At 48.5% G+C, this 15,435-nt stretch overlaps 1 protein-coding gene and 1 long non-coding RNA gene across 3 annotated transcripts in view; one reads left to right on the top strand and one right to left on the bottom strand.

The window, feature by feature from the left end:
- LOC145716836 (uncharacterized) overlaps positions 1-13,975 on the top strand; it is a 16,425-nt gene extending 2,450 nt beyond the window's left edge. Inside the window, exons 2-3 of the long non-coding RNA XR_014139753.1 lie at positions 8,185-8,278; positions 13,767-13,975. This is a non-coding gene — a long non-coding RNA (uncharacterized LOC145716836). The remainder of the gene's footprint in view (positions 1-8,184; positions 8,279-13,766) is intronic.
- Positions 8,997-15,435, bottom strand: part of ISCU (iron-sulfur cluster assembly enzyme) — a 7,702-nt gene continuing 1,263 nt past the window's right edge. Inside the window, exons 2-5 of one of the 2 annotated variants that reach the window (XM_081801973.1) lie at positions 14,215-14,328; positions 13,232-13,342; positions 11,237-11,315; positions 8,997-9,536 (exon numbers count right to left, since the gene is read on the bottom strand). In XM_081801973.1, coding sequence (XP_081658099.1) covers positions 9,451-9,536; positions 11,237-11,315; positions 13,232-13,342; positions 14,215-14,328 — 390 coding nt within the window. In that variant the 3' untranslated portion in view covers positions 8,997-9,450. Of the gene's footprint in view, positions 10,763-11,236; positions 11,316-13,231; positions 13,343-14,214; positions 14,329-15,435 lie in introns of both variants that reach the window. The other variant, XM_031023188.2, reaches the window with a different exon arrangement.

Below are 15,435 nucleotides of genomic sequence, written 5' to 3'. Positions count from 1 at the left end.
GTAGAGGTGATGGTGATGATGGTGGGGGTGATGATGGAGAAGGTGATGGTTGAGAAGGTAGAGGTGATGGTGGGGATGGTAGAGGCGGTGGTAGAGGTGGAGGTGATGATGATGGAGGTGATGGTGGAGGAGGTGATGGTGAGGAGGTAGAGGTGATGGTGATGATGGTGGATGTGATGGTGGTAGTGGTGATGGTGGAGGAGGTGATGGTGGAGGTAGAGGTGATGGTGGTGATGGTGGAGGTGGTGGTAGAGGTGGTGGCGATGATGATGGAGGTGATGGTGGAGGAGGTGATGGTTGAGGCGGTAGAGGTGATGGTGATGATGGTGGGGGTGATGATGGAGAAGGTGATGGTTGAGAAGGTAGAGGTGATGGTGGGGATGGTAGAGGCGGTGGTAGAGGTGGTGGCGATGATGGTGGAGGTGGTGGTGGTGGACATCCTTGCCTGGTGACTGATCTTAATGATAGTGCTTCCAAAGTTTTCCAGTGGGCAAATGGTTTGCTGTTAGTTTTCTGGTAAATATCCTTTTTCAAGTTAAGGAAATTCCTTTCTATTCTTAGATTGCCAAGATTTTGTGTCGCAAGTGGGTACTGAAGTTTATTAAATGTTTTCCAGTATCGGCTGAGATGAGACAAGTCCTTTTTCTCACTGTGGGGAACTGGAGGCAAACATCCCTGGGGCCATCTGAATGGGCTGTGTTTGTCTCGGGCAGGGAGCCTCCCTGCGCCCTGTCCGCCTTCCTGGTCTCTCCTTTCTTCTTCCCTAAAACACAGACGCTTTTCAAGGCCTGAGGAGGGTGAGGCATCAGAATAGAAATGATTTCCCCGTGCTGGGTCAGCGCTTTCTGCCTGCCTGACTTCGGCTCCTGTTTCCTGTCCTAATCCCGGCGGGGGGAGCAGTTCCCCCCAGCTTGTTCCAGACATAGCCCGAGACATTCTGAGGTTGCGTTAAAATGTTGGTGGCAGACAGACGGGGGGCATCTTGAAGCCTTGCATTCCTCTCCAGGATACCAGAAGAGGGGTGGGGGGAGGTGGGGCGGGTATGTGGTGGGGGAGGAATTTTTCTTGTGGGGGGGTTGATTCGGGGTGTGGGGAGAAGGGCTGGTTGCTAGGCGAAATCGGCAGAGATGAATCATGTTCTGGCATGAGTTGGTTATTGGCTAAAATAGAAGTTGTCCAAGTTTGTGGAATCTTTTTGTTTGAGCTGGAAGGGAATATGGAATCATTGGGCTCAATCTCCTCCTTTTGCAGAGAAACTGCAAATACAGAGCAGGAGAAAGATTTGCCCAGGGATTGAGAATGGGTCTCTTTTGCCTCCCACCTTTTTCAGGACCCGTGGCCAAAACGGGCCTTTGGGAGCACTTCTCGTATTGTACACAGTTACTGTTCTAGGCATCGGAGATTGACTGGTGAGTCCTCAGACATACCTTCCCTGAGCAAGGTGAATCCAGAGTGCTGTGTGTGGTGGAGAAAATGGACAGGGTGATGAGCTAGTGAGTAGGCACGGGTTTCTACCTGAGCCAGGGTGGACGGGATGAGAATGGAGGAGGCAGCCTTGGGAAGCTCTGGGGAAGGGGGCTCTGGGCAGAGGGGCCAGCAAGTGCAAAGGCCCTGAGGTGGGAATGAACTTGGTGAGTCTGAGGGATGGCAGGGAGGCCACTGGGGCTGGAATGGGGTGAGTGGGGCAAAAGGTAGGCAGGTAGGCCTCAGGGGCCAGAGAGACGTTCAGTGACAAGCTGTTGCTTGGCATGAATCCTGACATCTCCTGCCCTGTGGTGCTTGCTAAGGGCCTGTCCTGTGGATTTAGTAAGCACCTACTGTGTGCCTGGCTGTCCTGGGCACTTTGATTGTGTGACCCCATTTTGCCCTGTAACAGCCCCTCGAAGGTTTTTTAAATGAGAGGGGCCCACACTTGCTTGTGGCCATGCAGTGTAGGCGGCCCTGACCCAGGCTCTCTCCCTGAGGCCGTCAGCTCCATCAACTTGGCCAGAAAGGGACTTGCCTGCACGAGCAGATCATCCTTTGGTTCAGCTCCCTAGAAAAAAGAGTGGGAAAGGTCAAGAGAAGACAGATTGCGGCGGCCGCCCAAGAAGGCTTGCCAGGAAGCAGGGCCATGGTGTCCTAAGCCTTTGGGGTTAGAATGGATGAGTACCCACTCGAAGGGAGATGGTCTCAGGGGCCCTGCTGTTGTGGGAAAGTGAGCAGGATTCTGGGGCTGCAGGGCAACTGGGACAGTGTGAGAAGCTCCCATAAAACGCCTTTGCCCCCAGATAGTAAACCCAACAGATGCCTGGAATTCCACCATTAATGATTTATTCATTGGTGGTAAGCCCTTGGCTCTTCTTCTTGTAATACACACATCTCCTTTGGAAAACGAGTGGGAAGATGAAGGCTTGAAACCAATATTGTGATAAATTCTAGAGATTGTAAGCGACAAGGGCCCAGATGCAACTCGGAGGGGCTATTCGATTTAGAGCTCCCCGTGGGATGGACAGGCACTTTTGTTGGGGGTACACCGCTGTCCATCTCCTCCCTCAGCCCAATCCTGCTTTCTTACCCCCCTTCCACAGGTGTTGATATCAGGAACACTCCCAAATAAATACCCTTCATGCTAAGTTCCACCTCAGAGTCAGCTTCCTGGGGAATCTGACTTGTAACAATGATGGTGGTGATGATGGGGATGGTGGTGATGATGGGGATGGTGGTGATGATGAGGATGGTGATGATGATGGGGATGGTGGTGATGTTGAAGGGGATGATGGTGATGCTGATGATGACCATGGTGGTGGCGGGGGTGATGGTGAAGGTGATGACAGTTAACATTTATTGAGTGCTTACTCCTTGCCTGGTTCTGTGTTTTTTTAACTTGACCTATGATAATCCATTCAATCCTCACAACAATCCTATGACTTAGGAGCCAGTTTTCTGCTGATTTTTCAGAAAGGGAAATCAAGGCTCAGAGTGGTTCGGTACCTGCTTAAGGTCACATGCAGGGATCATGGCAGAGCCAGGATCAGAACCCAAGTCCCCAGGTCACCATCCAGGGCTGCTCCCTAAGGCCCTGTTGTCCTGCCAGCGACCCAGGGCTGCATATGGTGGGGAGGTGTTTGGGCAGAGGGGGTTCCAGCCCAATTTCCCCACTGGGGCTTCCTGCGACCCATTGGCCCGAGGTACTGGGGGCAGGATGGGAGGCCCCGGACCTTCTTTGGCACCAGCAGCTCTAGGCCAGTAATAGTTGTCCTCACCCTGGGGGCCTTTTGGAGTTATTCTGGGAGCTGGGCTTCTCTGAGGTGAGACCAGGAGCTGGAGTTTTCCCAAGATAACTGGGCGGGGAGGGTGGTGGTGGTATCTGAGGCTGGACCTGGGGGAAAGCCATGCCTGTGGTTGGCCAAGCACGGTGGAGGGAGCTTGCCCAGCAAGCCATGTATGACAGAAGTCACAGCTGTGTGTGTCCTGCACGGGGGCAGCCAGACTAGGGCTCTGCAGCATTTAGAAGGCCTTACTGTGAGGGCCACTGTGCTGGAAAAGACATCATAGGTTGAAAACTTCAAGGTTCTAGTATTTTAAAATGAGTGACAGTAGCAGCAACGTAGAAGTAAGAGTAACTGCAATTACTACGCATAATGGTCATAATAACACCAGTGGTAACAGTAATCAGGGCAGGGGAGAGAATGCAGTAGAGAAGCAGCAAGCAGAGTGCCAGGACTCTGGATCCGACAGCCTTGGGTTCGAATGCCGCCTCTGTCACTTCCGAGCTGTGTGGTCTTGGACATGTCACTTTACCTTTTAGTTTCTTCATCCGTAAAATGGGATAATAATAGCCTTTGAGCCTTCCTGGGAGGAGTCCATGAGCTCCTCTGTATCAACACCGAGCAACTGTGCCTGGCAGGTGGTCAGGGCTGAGCTGTTGCGCGTGATCATAACCGGCACCGCGACAACGAGCTCTGTGTATCACGTGCTTTATTGCATTGTCTCATTTAATTGTCAACTTGACTGCGTAGGTACTGTTTTCATTCCCATTTTGCAGATGAATAAGCTGAGGCTCAGGGTGCTTGAAGTCCCTTGTTCAGGGTCACCCAGTGGCAGCTGGTGTTTGAACCAACCTTTCTGATTCCAGTGCTCCCAGCTCACTCTGCTTTGCCCTGCTGGTGCCTCCCTGTCTGGGGATGGCCTTCTCTGGGGGCCGGGGGGGCTTTTTGAGGGTTGGCTGAGAAAGCCAGCAGATAGGCCAGAAAGAGCCACTGATGAGGAATGTACTCTACATCCATCTTGTGGTTGGGGCTGGAGCTCATCTGCAGGGTCCCCCTCACTCTACCAAGACTCAGTGGGACCTAGAAGTATTCTGTCCTGCCATGAGGATGGACACAGAGCCTGCACTCCTGCCTCAAGTTCAAGGAGCCTCAGTTATCAAGAGGCACCTCTCATTTGTTTGGCATTCATTCATGAGAGAGAGAGAGAGCACCGAGCAAGGGGGAGGAGCAGAGGGAGAGGGAGCAGACTCCCCGCTGAGCAGGGAGCTTGATGTGGGGATCGATCCCAGGACTGCAAGACCATGGCCTGACCTGAAGGCAGACACTTAACCGACTGAGCCACCCAGGGGCCCCTCATTTGTTTGGCTTTTAAAGAAGACTCCAGGATAGGCACAGCTAGTTTTAACAGGACATGCTTAATGTGAGGATCTAACACTGTGCATTCTGATGTGGCCCCAAGTGGCCAAAATCTGGGAATAACATCTAGGAAAGGTTAAATTAGACACATGGTCATAGTTGTGGTGTGATGCTTTGAACAGGGTGGGAGGGGGATAGAGGACCTCAGCAGAGTGCCAACCTACTGCTTCCTAGCTGTGTCATCTGGGGCAAGTCATTTCACCATTCTGAGCCTGTTTCTCCATCCATCCATTCACCTACTGTCCATCTATGTATCCATTCACCCACTAACCCACCCATCCACCCACCCATTCATCTACCCAACCATCCACTCCTGCAGTCTCCATCCATCCACCCATCCATCTATCTATCCACTCACCCATGAATCCATCCATCCACCCACCAATCCACGCATGCATGCATGCATATATCCATCCATCCATCCATCCATCCATCCATCCACTCAATAGGCATTTAGGGAGTCCCCTAATACGTTAAGAACTGTACCAGATGCTGGGTCCCCTAATTAAGACATTGCCATGAAAATAATCTACACAATCATCAACAGAAAACTAAATTATGGACCTTCATACATGGAATGTTGTGCAGCTGTTAAGAATGCGGCAGGTCTGTGGGAACGGATAGGGAATGGCCTTCAGAAATATGGTCAAAAGGAAAATGAACATGGCAGAAGCATGTATAGTATGTTACCACTGTGTAAAAAAGAAGTAAGAGAATGGTCTATTTAAACACATGTATACTCGGATTTGCCTAGAGAATTTCTGGAAGGACACCTAAGAAACGAGTATCAGAGATTGCCTCTGGGGAAGGAGACTGGGGAATTAGGGATGGCAAGGACACTTATATAGCACTCTTCCATTTCAGGTTGTTTGAATTTTTTTCTTGTAGCACGTTACCTATTTAAAACTGAAAGAAAAAAAAAAGACTCAGTGTCTGCATAATGATTTGGAAAGACAACAGAACAGCAAATTACAATGCTGTCCATACACATATGTGATTAAGAATAGGGGACTGTGAAAGCAGAGAGCGGCACCTAGCTCAGCCTGGGACAATCTAGAAGGCTTCCCAGAAGAGGTGATGCCTGAGATGAGGCTCCCAGGCTGAGTGGAGGTTAAGGGAAGACTTTTGGCAAGGGCATTCCTGGCGGAAGGAATAGCAAGGGGAAGGCCTAACGGTAGGGTTCGGCATCCTGGAGCAAATCCATCGATGTGGTAGGAAAAGTTTGGACAACTGGGAGCCATGGACAAGGTCACTTTTGTTTAGGAAGACCCCTCTGGCAGCCACGTGCAAAGTGGATCCCAACAGTGAGACTGGAGGCAGGGAGACTAGTGGGGAAGCCGGGAGAGAAAAGGAAGGTCTAGACTGAGGCAGACGCTGAGGGGCAGAAAGGAAGGGACTCAGGAGCTCTTTTGTAGATGGGAAGTGACACCTCCTCACAGGACCGTGCACAGCCACTGAAATCATTTTAGCGAATTGATTTGCAGAGTGCACCGTGGTCTCACCCATGGGTGCACACTGGAAGCTCCTGGGGAGCTTTAAAAACACCAGTGCCCAAGCCCCACCTCCAGGACATGAGATTTAATGAGGCGCCGGGGTTAAACCGGGCTCCCAGACGACTCTGATGTGCAGCCTGGTCAGGGCCATGATGCTTGGTGGTGAGGTGGTCAAATGAATGGATTGGGGCTCATCCTGTGTTGGTGTATCATCTCCATGTGAAGGCTCAAGGCTCAGGTGAGCCTCCAATATGCGGCCGGTCAGAATCTTTGGTGTGTTCTCCCAAAAGCAAACCAGGAAGGAGAAGTGTGGGCTTTGGCTTGAGTTGGTTTAAATAATGTCCACCTCAGAGGGTTGTCACAAGAAGGAACAGAATACTAATGTAAGGGCCTGGCACGGGGCTTGGGTGCGGGATACTCTTGAAACTTCTACATCCATATCTCTCTGCCGAAGTTTGACTCAGAGGTGCTCAGATCTACTTTAAGCTCATTGAAGGGTACACGATGCCCTCGTGTGGTTAAAACTAGATTTGTCTGGGCAAAGCGGGGAGAGGAGGAGATCTTGAATGTAAGTCACAAAAATTCGTTTCTTTTAGCTGCACAACCACGTATTTTGAGCTTTGGACTGTTCTGGTAATGTTGCCTGAGCTGTTTGTGCGCGGCCTGTGATGTGCAGAATTCTGGTTCAACCCTCAAGACGCAGAGAGGTCTCATTTTTTAAATTACAAAGAAAAGCAGTGGGGAATTGCAGTGTTGCCATATATAATGAAGAAGGGAACGAGACCAGCTTAGCCTAGAGGGATTGTGAATTAAATAGTAGAATGTGCCACACAGGACAATTTGACATGACTCCACCCAGAGGCCCTAATTGGAGATTCTTATGAGGCCGTTCTGTGGCCCTCTCCACAGGCTGAGGGAATTGCCTTTGAAGTTCTGGACTCAGGACTTCTCCAGGACTCAGAGGACTTTTTGTTTTTTTCTTTTCTTTTTTTTTTTTTTTAAACAAAGGAGACATATTTAAGAGGAGAGACAGCCAGCCCATGCCTGGACAAAAAACCACCATCGGAAAACACACATCTTACTTTTGAAGAGTTGGAAGATTTGAGATGGTTAGCTGGTACTTTAAGATCTTGTTTTTGCTAGAAAATTGGGCCTCCTTTGGTGGGATTTTGGCTGATGCAGGACTGTGGGTACCTCGCAGAATGATACCCACAACTCTGGGGGACAGATGGGGGTCAGGAGGGACGGTGGGTAGAATGTTAGGCATGCGGGGGCCAGGAATGGATGTTCTTTAAACCTCACGTCACTGTACATGGAGAGACAGTTCAGAGTGAACTACTTGAATAGCACACCTGTGCAGGGCAGGACGGAGAATGGACAAAAGCAGTTTCTTCCCTGTGGCCTGGCTCCCCCACTACCCAGAACCATCCAGGCGGCCATAAGAAGTCACAGGCATTAGAATCACCTGTAGGGACCTAAAGCCAAAAATGATGGGCCTAGAAATCTCCATTTTCAACTCATCCCCTAGGTGTTTTTTTTTTAAATCATACTGTTAACAGCCTTTAATGTATGAAATCTGAATCCTGTCAGTGATATATACATACCTAGATAAACTTCTTGGGTCAAAGTTGTGGCTAAATTCATTCTTAAGTTCAGGGTTCCAAGCGGCTGGGCCAGTTCTCTGAAACCTCAACAGCCTTTCCTCACAATATTCATCACACTGGATTTTCATTACCAGCTTATCACTCTCGCACTAGACTGGGGTCCCCTTGAGAGCTGACGGGCACATTCATTTTGCTGTGAAGTAGGTACCAAATTATTTGTTACATGAGTAATGTACATGTTTCTATTCAAAATTATTGAGTATTTGAAAATCCTCACAAAGAAACAGACACCAAGGCTTTTGAGATGTAGCCTGTGCTAAATCATTTTTAAGACTTAGAGCTGAAGCATTTTAGTATAAAAAGCTGGTACCTCTATACGCAAACTAGTAAGAACTTCAACTTCATCATCTGTTCTTTTAGCTTTGCCTTCTAGAAAAATCTTCAGCTTTATCCACTCTGGCTGCTATGTTCGGAGATCTTCCAGTCTAGGTGACTTTGAGAGCATCATTTGCAGGTGAGCAGCTCGGCCTTCTCCTGTAGTGCTGGTAGTAGGCCTTATGCCTGTGTTCGTGTTGCTTCCCGTTTTGTCATTTGAGGTCCAGACCCACCTCTGTGGTGGCCACTACCGAAGGCAGATTTTGGTAGACTCTGAAAAGCTTGTTTTGCCAGAGGCTCCATGTGCTTCAGGGTTTGCAAGACGTAAGGTTCTACAAATTTCCCCATGCCAGAGGGCGATCTAGCTGCTACCGTGGCCGTGGCCCTGGCTCGGCCTCACTGCCCTGAGAGCGTACTTCATCCCAGCCCAGGGGCCACCAACTCCACCCCTCTACCGGAAGGTGACAAGGCCACCACCACAGACACAGGTGCTCCCCGCCCCCCCCCCCCCCACGCAGCTGCTCTGTAGCTTTAGGGGATTGGCGGAGCCAGTGTTTCTCAGGTTTTAGCATTTCACAAACCAGTGAAATTACAAAAAGAATCTTCTGGACTCCTGTTGATTTGTCAATCTATTTTGTAAAGTACAACGAAGAGATGGCTCTCTCCTTTCACCTTTGCCCCCATTCCATAAAACGTAACACACATCTGGCTGGCTCTGTCCATGGTCTTTTCTGTCCAGTTTGCTCAGAAAGGTGCACACATCATCATGGTCCTGTACCTGGGAGCCTCAAGGGGCTATGGGCAGGACCCTGGGGTGAATGAGGGATCCAAGAGACAAAGCTTATCAGAGAAAAACATGGTCTTACATTCTTTTATTTTATATATATATGCAATATACTTATATATATATGCAAATCTGTTTTATGTACAATAATTGGTTCTATCAAATAATCATACCGCAGCCTTCTATTGGTAATCTTCCCTAAGGTAGTTTTAGGTGAAATTAGATATTTGTGCACTTCGTGGACTACCGCACTTGAGCCTTCGTGACTAATTTCAGTTTTGAGGCCAAGCATACAAATCAAAATATAAACAGGGTTAAAGCGCTAAGAGTGGGCTGAAAGAAAGCACAGGACTTGGAATGAATAAACTGTATATTTTGCTTGCATGGCAGCCCCCAGGTAACCAGCAAGCGCTATGCGTGTCTCAGAGCTCCTTTACTATAGTGTGGAGGGCTTTTGAACATCTGTAGTGATTGCGCGGCAGGTGGACAGACAGCAGGTCTGACCTGCTGGATGCTTTGCTGAGGGCTCACTGCTTCTCCGCCTCTCCTTTCTTGGGTTCTTGTTTCAGTTTGTAATCCGCTAGGGCAGCCCTGATTGCATCTTCGGCCAGCACTGGAAGGAGCACAAGGAAAGACAGTTTGTAGACTGTACAGAGAGGGTCTTGGGAATCGCATCTTTAAGAGCTGGAGGGCAGTGGTGCTGGGAAGGGCTTACCAGAGCCCCCCGGCCATAGTGCTGGGGGTCAGGAGCAGGCCTGGAAAGCCAGCCAGCTGTTTCCTGAGCCCAGTTACTCTTGCCTGTGGCTTAGGAGGCAGACTAGGGTTTAAATACCTGGGATTCTAGGCTAGTCCCTCAGCCTCCTGGAATCCCCTTTCTGTTCTATAAAACTGGGACTTTTTTTTTTTTTAAAGATTTTATTTATTTATTTGAGAGAGAATGAGAGACAGAGAGCACGAGAGGGAGGAGGGTCAGAGGGAGAAGCAGACTCCCTGCCGAGCAGGGAGCCCGATGTGGGACTCGATCCCGGGACTCCAGGATCATGACCTGAGCCGAAGGCAGTTGCTTAACCAACTGAGCTACCCAGGCGCCCAAAACTGGGACATTCTTTCCTTGCCGGGATAGTGTGAGGGCTTAATAAAGTGACATGTCGGAAGGCCACAAGAGTGGTTAGTTCTCATCTGCTCACACGGAAGTCAGGAATAAATGTAGTGAATGCTATTTGAGCAAGCTGCCATAACGTAGGTCATGCCACTCTGTTGACAGGTGGCATCTGCCACATCCTCCTTAGGGATCCCAAATTCGAAAACTCTTACTTTGGAGTCAATATTAAAATGAGGCTATGTTGGAAAATAAAAGTAAGCAAGCGGCAGAGAGCAGTAGCTAAAGGCTGCAGTGCCCAAGAAGGCCAAACGAAAAGGCTGGGGGTTTCTGAAAATGTTGACAAGCTATGGCCTTTATTTCTGGGTACTTGGAATCCCAGCTCAGGTGGAAAGAACTCGGGTCTTAACAGACTTCCTGACGACTGTGTTAGCACGTCCCTGCCCCTCAGTTCCCCTGTGAATCTTACTCTGGCAAGAGGCCTGGCTCTCTGCTGATTTTTAACTAATTTGGTCAGTAAGTTAAGGCTACTGTTTCTCATTCCCTCCTTCCCCTACAAGGTTGAGAGAAGATGGAAAAAGCTTTAGATTTAAGACAGAGACTGAACTGGAACGCCAAGTGTAAGTCCTAAGGCATCTGGGCTTTCTCTTAGGACAGCGTACAGGGGACTGTTGCACGACGGGGCTTAGTCACTCCATACGCACGTACACACGCAGGCAGACTGATACACGTAACTGCACCTGGGAAGGAAGTGGTAACACATGCGACAAATAGGATTACGGCAGAAGCTGAACTTTCTCCTTCACTGGTCCAAACGTGACTCCCAACGGCGCGGGAACAGCACAGATTCTGGAATCAAAGATTGGGGCGTAGGGCCTGGCTTTCCCACTTAGAAGCCATGTGACTGGGGTGCTTTAAGCTGAGCCCTGCTTTCCTGGTAAGAGGGAGAGATGATGACACCGTCTGTGGACTAGAGGACAATTCTGAGGCTTAGAAATGATACCACAAAGTGCTCGCCTGATGCCCAGCACACACCACCTCCTGTAAGACCCTCCTGGAGATAGGTTGTGAGACCCAGGGGCTTTAACCATCTGAGGGTTATGGACTCCGCGACCAAAACGACTTGCCATTACTCTGCACAAATGCCAGTTGATGCCATTACAAAATTACTCCCAACTGTGCAAGCTCGTTGGCATTTTGGAGCAGAGACTTACTGGAGCAGTGCAGTTTCACGGGGGGAAGACAGAGCTCCTTGGCGATGTCCGTGTTCTTGATGGTCAAGGCTTCCTCCACCTGAGAGGCATATGTGAGAAAATAGTAGTTTTAGTGATGCTCTAGCATGAGGAACAGGCAATAAACAAGGAAGGCCATAGAGGTCCTGAGGACAGGGTGGTGGGGGATGACTTTCCATTTAACAACCCCAAAGGACGCTCACTCGTGTGTCAAGGCTGCAGCTGAGACTGTCCAGTATGGAGTATACACACTCCACCACTTGGCTGGGTAAGCAAGGCCGGCAGAGACACTTCTACAAGCCAGCCAGTGAGACGTCTCTTAGGGGTCTGCTTGAGGCCAGCGACAGGAGTCTCTCTTTAAATTTAAAAGCAGTGGTTTCCTATTCTGGTTTTGTGAGCATCAGCTTCACCGATGTCCTTGTACCAAATGTTTAGAATAAATCCCTTCAACTAGAAGTGCTGACTGGTGTCAGGGCGGTCAGAGAGATGGCAAGGAGGCCAGTGGCACTCCAGCACTTGGCAGTGGCACAGACCGGTCTTGGGATCATCCTCTGCCCAAAAGAGAATCTGTCTGGTTGAAACAGACCAAAAAGGATGCCTGAGTTTGCTCGAGTGCCCAAGGGCATGGGAAGCAGACGCACGTGGAACGGAGCCCTGCTGCTGCCTTAAGGAAAGCCGGGGTTCCCCATCTGTCCCCCAGTTTCTCAATTCTGACTTCAAGGGTAAGGCTTCACGTTCTGTTCCTAGTAACTCAGATGGGAGGACATCAAGGTCAAAGAAAGGCCCTCTTCCTCCACTTTCTGATCACAACTCAAAGGCCAGATTCTGGGAGCACAGGTACCTTGTCTCACTTCCCCTTTTCCCTGAGGATAGGTCTTAATAGATCACTTCAGAGGCACCTCCTCCAGATCAGGTTAGGTCTGTGCTCGCCGGAGAAGCTCACCAGCCAGAAGGCCCAGAGCCACAGGAAGCAGGGGGCACAAGGCATTGCTGTAGAGCTGCCCAGCTCCCCAAGCACACACCTCTGTGACTCAGCTCCCTGAACTTGGTCCCTTGGGGCTGCAAAGATAAGCAGCCCTGTATTTTCGCTTTTCCAAGAGGTTTTAATGACTGGATTTTAGAAACTCCAGCTCTTCACTGGGTTTGGGACCTTCTACCTCTGCAGCTGCTGGGAAAGAGGCTTTGGCAGAGAACAGAACAGAAAAGATGCTCCAGCTCCTCGCATTTCCACCCTCAGAGGGTCTGCCAACAAGCCACCTAGATCACTGTTCTGATTTATTTGTTCATTTTGCCTCTATCTTTGCGGTTTTTGATTCTTTAATTCCTCTTTTAGCACAGGCTAGTTTGTTATTTCATGAATCCTTACAAGCCACCTGCAATCCTTCCTGAAACATGATGGAAGGAAAAATAAGAACACAAACCACAGTACAACCTCTCCCACCCTTAGACTCCTAAGAAATTTTAATCAGCAAACTTGGAGAAAGCCATAGATTTCTTTGTACAGAGGGAGAGGTGAAGATTTTTTTTCTATTTAATTAAAATCAAAACTAAACAGAGGTGCCTGGGTGGTTCAGTTGGTTAAGCATCCAACTCTTGATTTTGGCTCAGTCACCATCTCAAGATTATGAGATTGAGTCCTGCCTCGGGCTCTGTACTGGGCGTGGAACCTGCTTCTGACTCTCTCCCTCTGCCCCTCCTCCTCCTCTAAAAACAAAAACAAACAAAAAAACCCTAACAAAACACCACCCAAACCCCCAAATAAAAATGATCGACAAAAACCCCCCAAATAAGAAACACTTAACAAAATTATCCATAATCCCCTATGTGGAGAATTTAATCAAAACCTGAGGAGAAATTTAAAAAATTCTTAGAATATTTTGAAAAAAATCAGCCCCCCATAACTAGACCCTTCTCTTAACTCAGAGGCAGGTTTGTCAGGAATGTGATTTAATTCTGTCAATCTGCAAGCAACCTTACCGTCTTCCCTTTTACCCATTCAGTGGCTAACGAGCTGGAGGCAATAGCAGACCCACAGCCAAACGTCTTAAACCTGGCGTCCACAATCTTCCCCTTTTCATCCACTTGAATCTAGAAGAGAGAGAGGAGTTAAGCAGTGGTTCCTGGCACTGCCCCATAGAACCTGCATTTATGGGGTTCACTGGGGCTCTCCCCAAGGGCTTTGGTCTTGCTTTCCACACCCTAAGTTTTAACATTACTGAATTTGCTTTGTCACAAAGGGCTCGGTGATGAAGTGTTAAATGTAGGAATGATCACCAGAATGATACAGGCCTACCCGGTAAAGATAAGCTGAAAAATATGCGCCCCCCCCCCTTTTATTTTGCAACCCTAGTCTGCTTTTTGGCTATGAAGTTCTGCTCCTAGCTGCTCTGTCAATCTGCATCTTTAAATGCTGGGAGAGTCTGCAATAAAGGTCTCTGGTTAGTGCTTTTTAGTTTGGCATGAAATGACATCTAGTGGTTTCCTCCTGCCTTGTTTCTGTTTTCCAAGATAGGCATGAAGACCTCTGGCAAGCTGCCTCCTCACCACGATGAAGTAGATGTGGACAAAGCTACGGTTTACTCAAAGCGCCAGTCACTACCTTTGTGTTGTTTCCAATTTGGGGGAGGCTTGACATGTGGCATTTCCTGTCTCACTGGGGATTCCTAACTGAATGGTTGTGGTTTTCCTTTGATCAGTAAAATTCACAAAACTTTCTACTTAGCTGAAGTTGGAATTTAAGCTGATAGCTGAGTAGAAAAGCGACACCAGAAGGGGCCAGCACAGTGTACAAGAGAACTACTGCCCTAATAATTGTTAACTTCAAACCATGTCATCATCTCACAAGAATCCATACAGAGCCCAAGTGGAAAGCTGTGCGTGCAAATGCTTTGTAAACAACGAAGCACCGTATGAGCAATGGGGTCACTGTCATTATCATCAAAGATAAAAACCAGTGGTACCTGCAATTTCATTACATCACCACATGCTGGAGCCCCCACCAATCCAGTTCCAACATTTTTTGATGTCTTGTCAAGGGACCCCACGTTTCTAGGATTTTCATAATGATCAACAACCTGAAATGAGAAGGTTAAGAGAAATCTATGATCACCCTTTTTTGTTACTGGTCTCCCCAACCTGACGGTAAGCTCCTTGAAGTCAGCAAGCTGAACCTGGCAGGCAGCCACTAAGCATCAAACTTCACCTGGGGAGGAAGGCTTACACTTATGTCAATGGGACTTTATGATCCAATCTTTTTGTACCTCTTCTCCAACTACCTTCAGAGATTTGAGTTACTGGAGAAAAATCAGCAAAGTCATGTCTCAAATCCATAGTTTTTTTGTTTTTGTTTTAAAGAATTTATTTGAGAGAGAGTGAGCAAGAGAAAAAGCACAAATGGGGGGGCGGGGCAGAGAGAGAGAGAGAGAAGCAGACTCCCCGATGAGCTGGGAGCCCGACTTGGGGCTCTATCCTAGAACCCTGGGATCAGGACCCCGGCTGAAGGCAGACGCTTAACTGACTGGGCCACCCAAGCGCCCCTCCATAGGGTTTTTGATCACAAATAATTACCTGATCTTTACCACCTAAGTCACCAGATTTAGGCTCAAATAACATTTCTGGTATTTCCAAATAAATCCATCCTCAAAGGATGATTAGTATTAAGAATTTTAAAAATAAGTATGGTCCAGTAATCGAAGGATTTCCCGGAAGCCTCAAGGAGAATGTTACACGAGGAACAATGCTATGGAATGTGTCCATTTGTATATGATAAAACAGTAACTGTCCCATTACTCCATTTCAAGGGCCAAAAATCTCTCTGGTGGAGCAGCGCACCCTGGTGGCTGAAAAGCTGCCAGCCCACGTTCGTCGAGCGTGTATTGTCAACAAAACACACCCCTACGCGGGGGAGGAGGGAAGTCCCAGGCAGACGCAGAAGCCAGAACAGAATAGTTACCTATTCAAACTGGCACACAGAGGGCTTTAATGTAACCTTGAGACTTGTTTACTAGTTAGTCTAAGTCTCCGATCTTCCAGTCTCTTTTACCCACTTACCCGACCACGGATTTTGACTCCAAGCGAAGGACCTACAAGATAGTACTTCGTCTGGACTTTTTGCCCCATGTTGATTCTTTGGATTCTTTTTTTTTTTTAAAGATTTTATTTATTTATTTCAGAGAGAGAGA

The sequence above is a fragment of the Leptonychotes weddellii genome, chromosome 13 (genome assembly GCF_054177405.1).
Source record: "Leptonychotes weddellii isolate Sample4059 chromosome 13, ASM5417740v2, whole genome shotgun sequence".
Classification (NCBI taxonomy): domain Eukaryota; kingdom Metazoa; phylum Chordata; class Mammalia; order Carnivora; family Phocidae; genus Leptonychotes; species Leptonychotes weddellii.
This window is presented reverse-complemented; position numbering and strand designations above follow the sequence as displayed.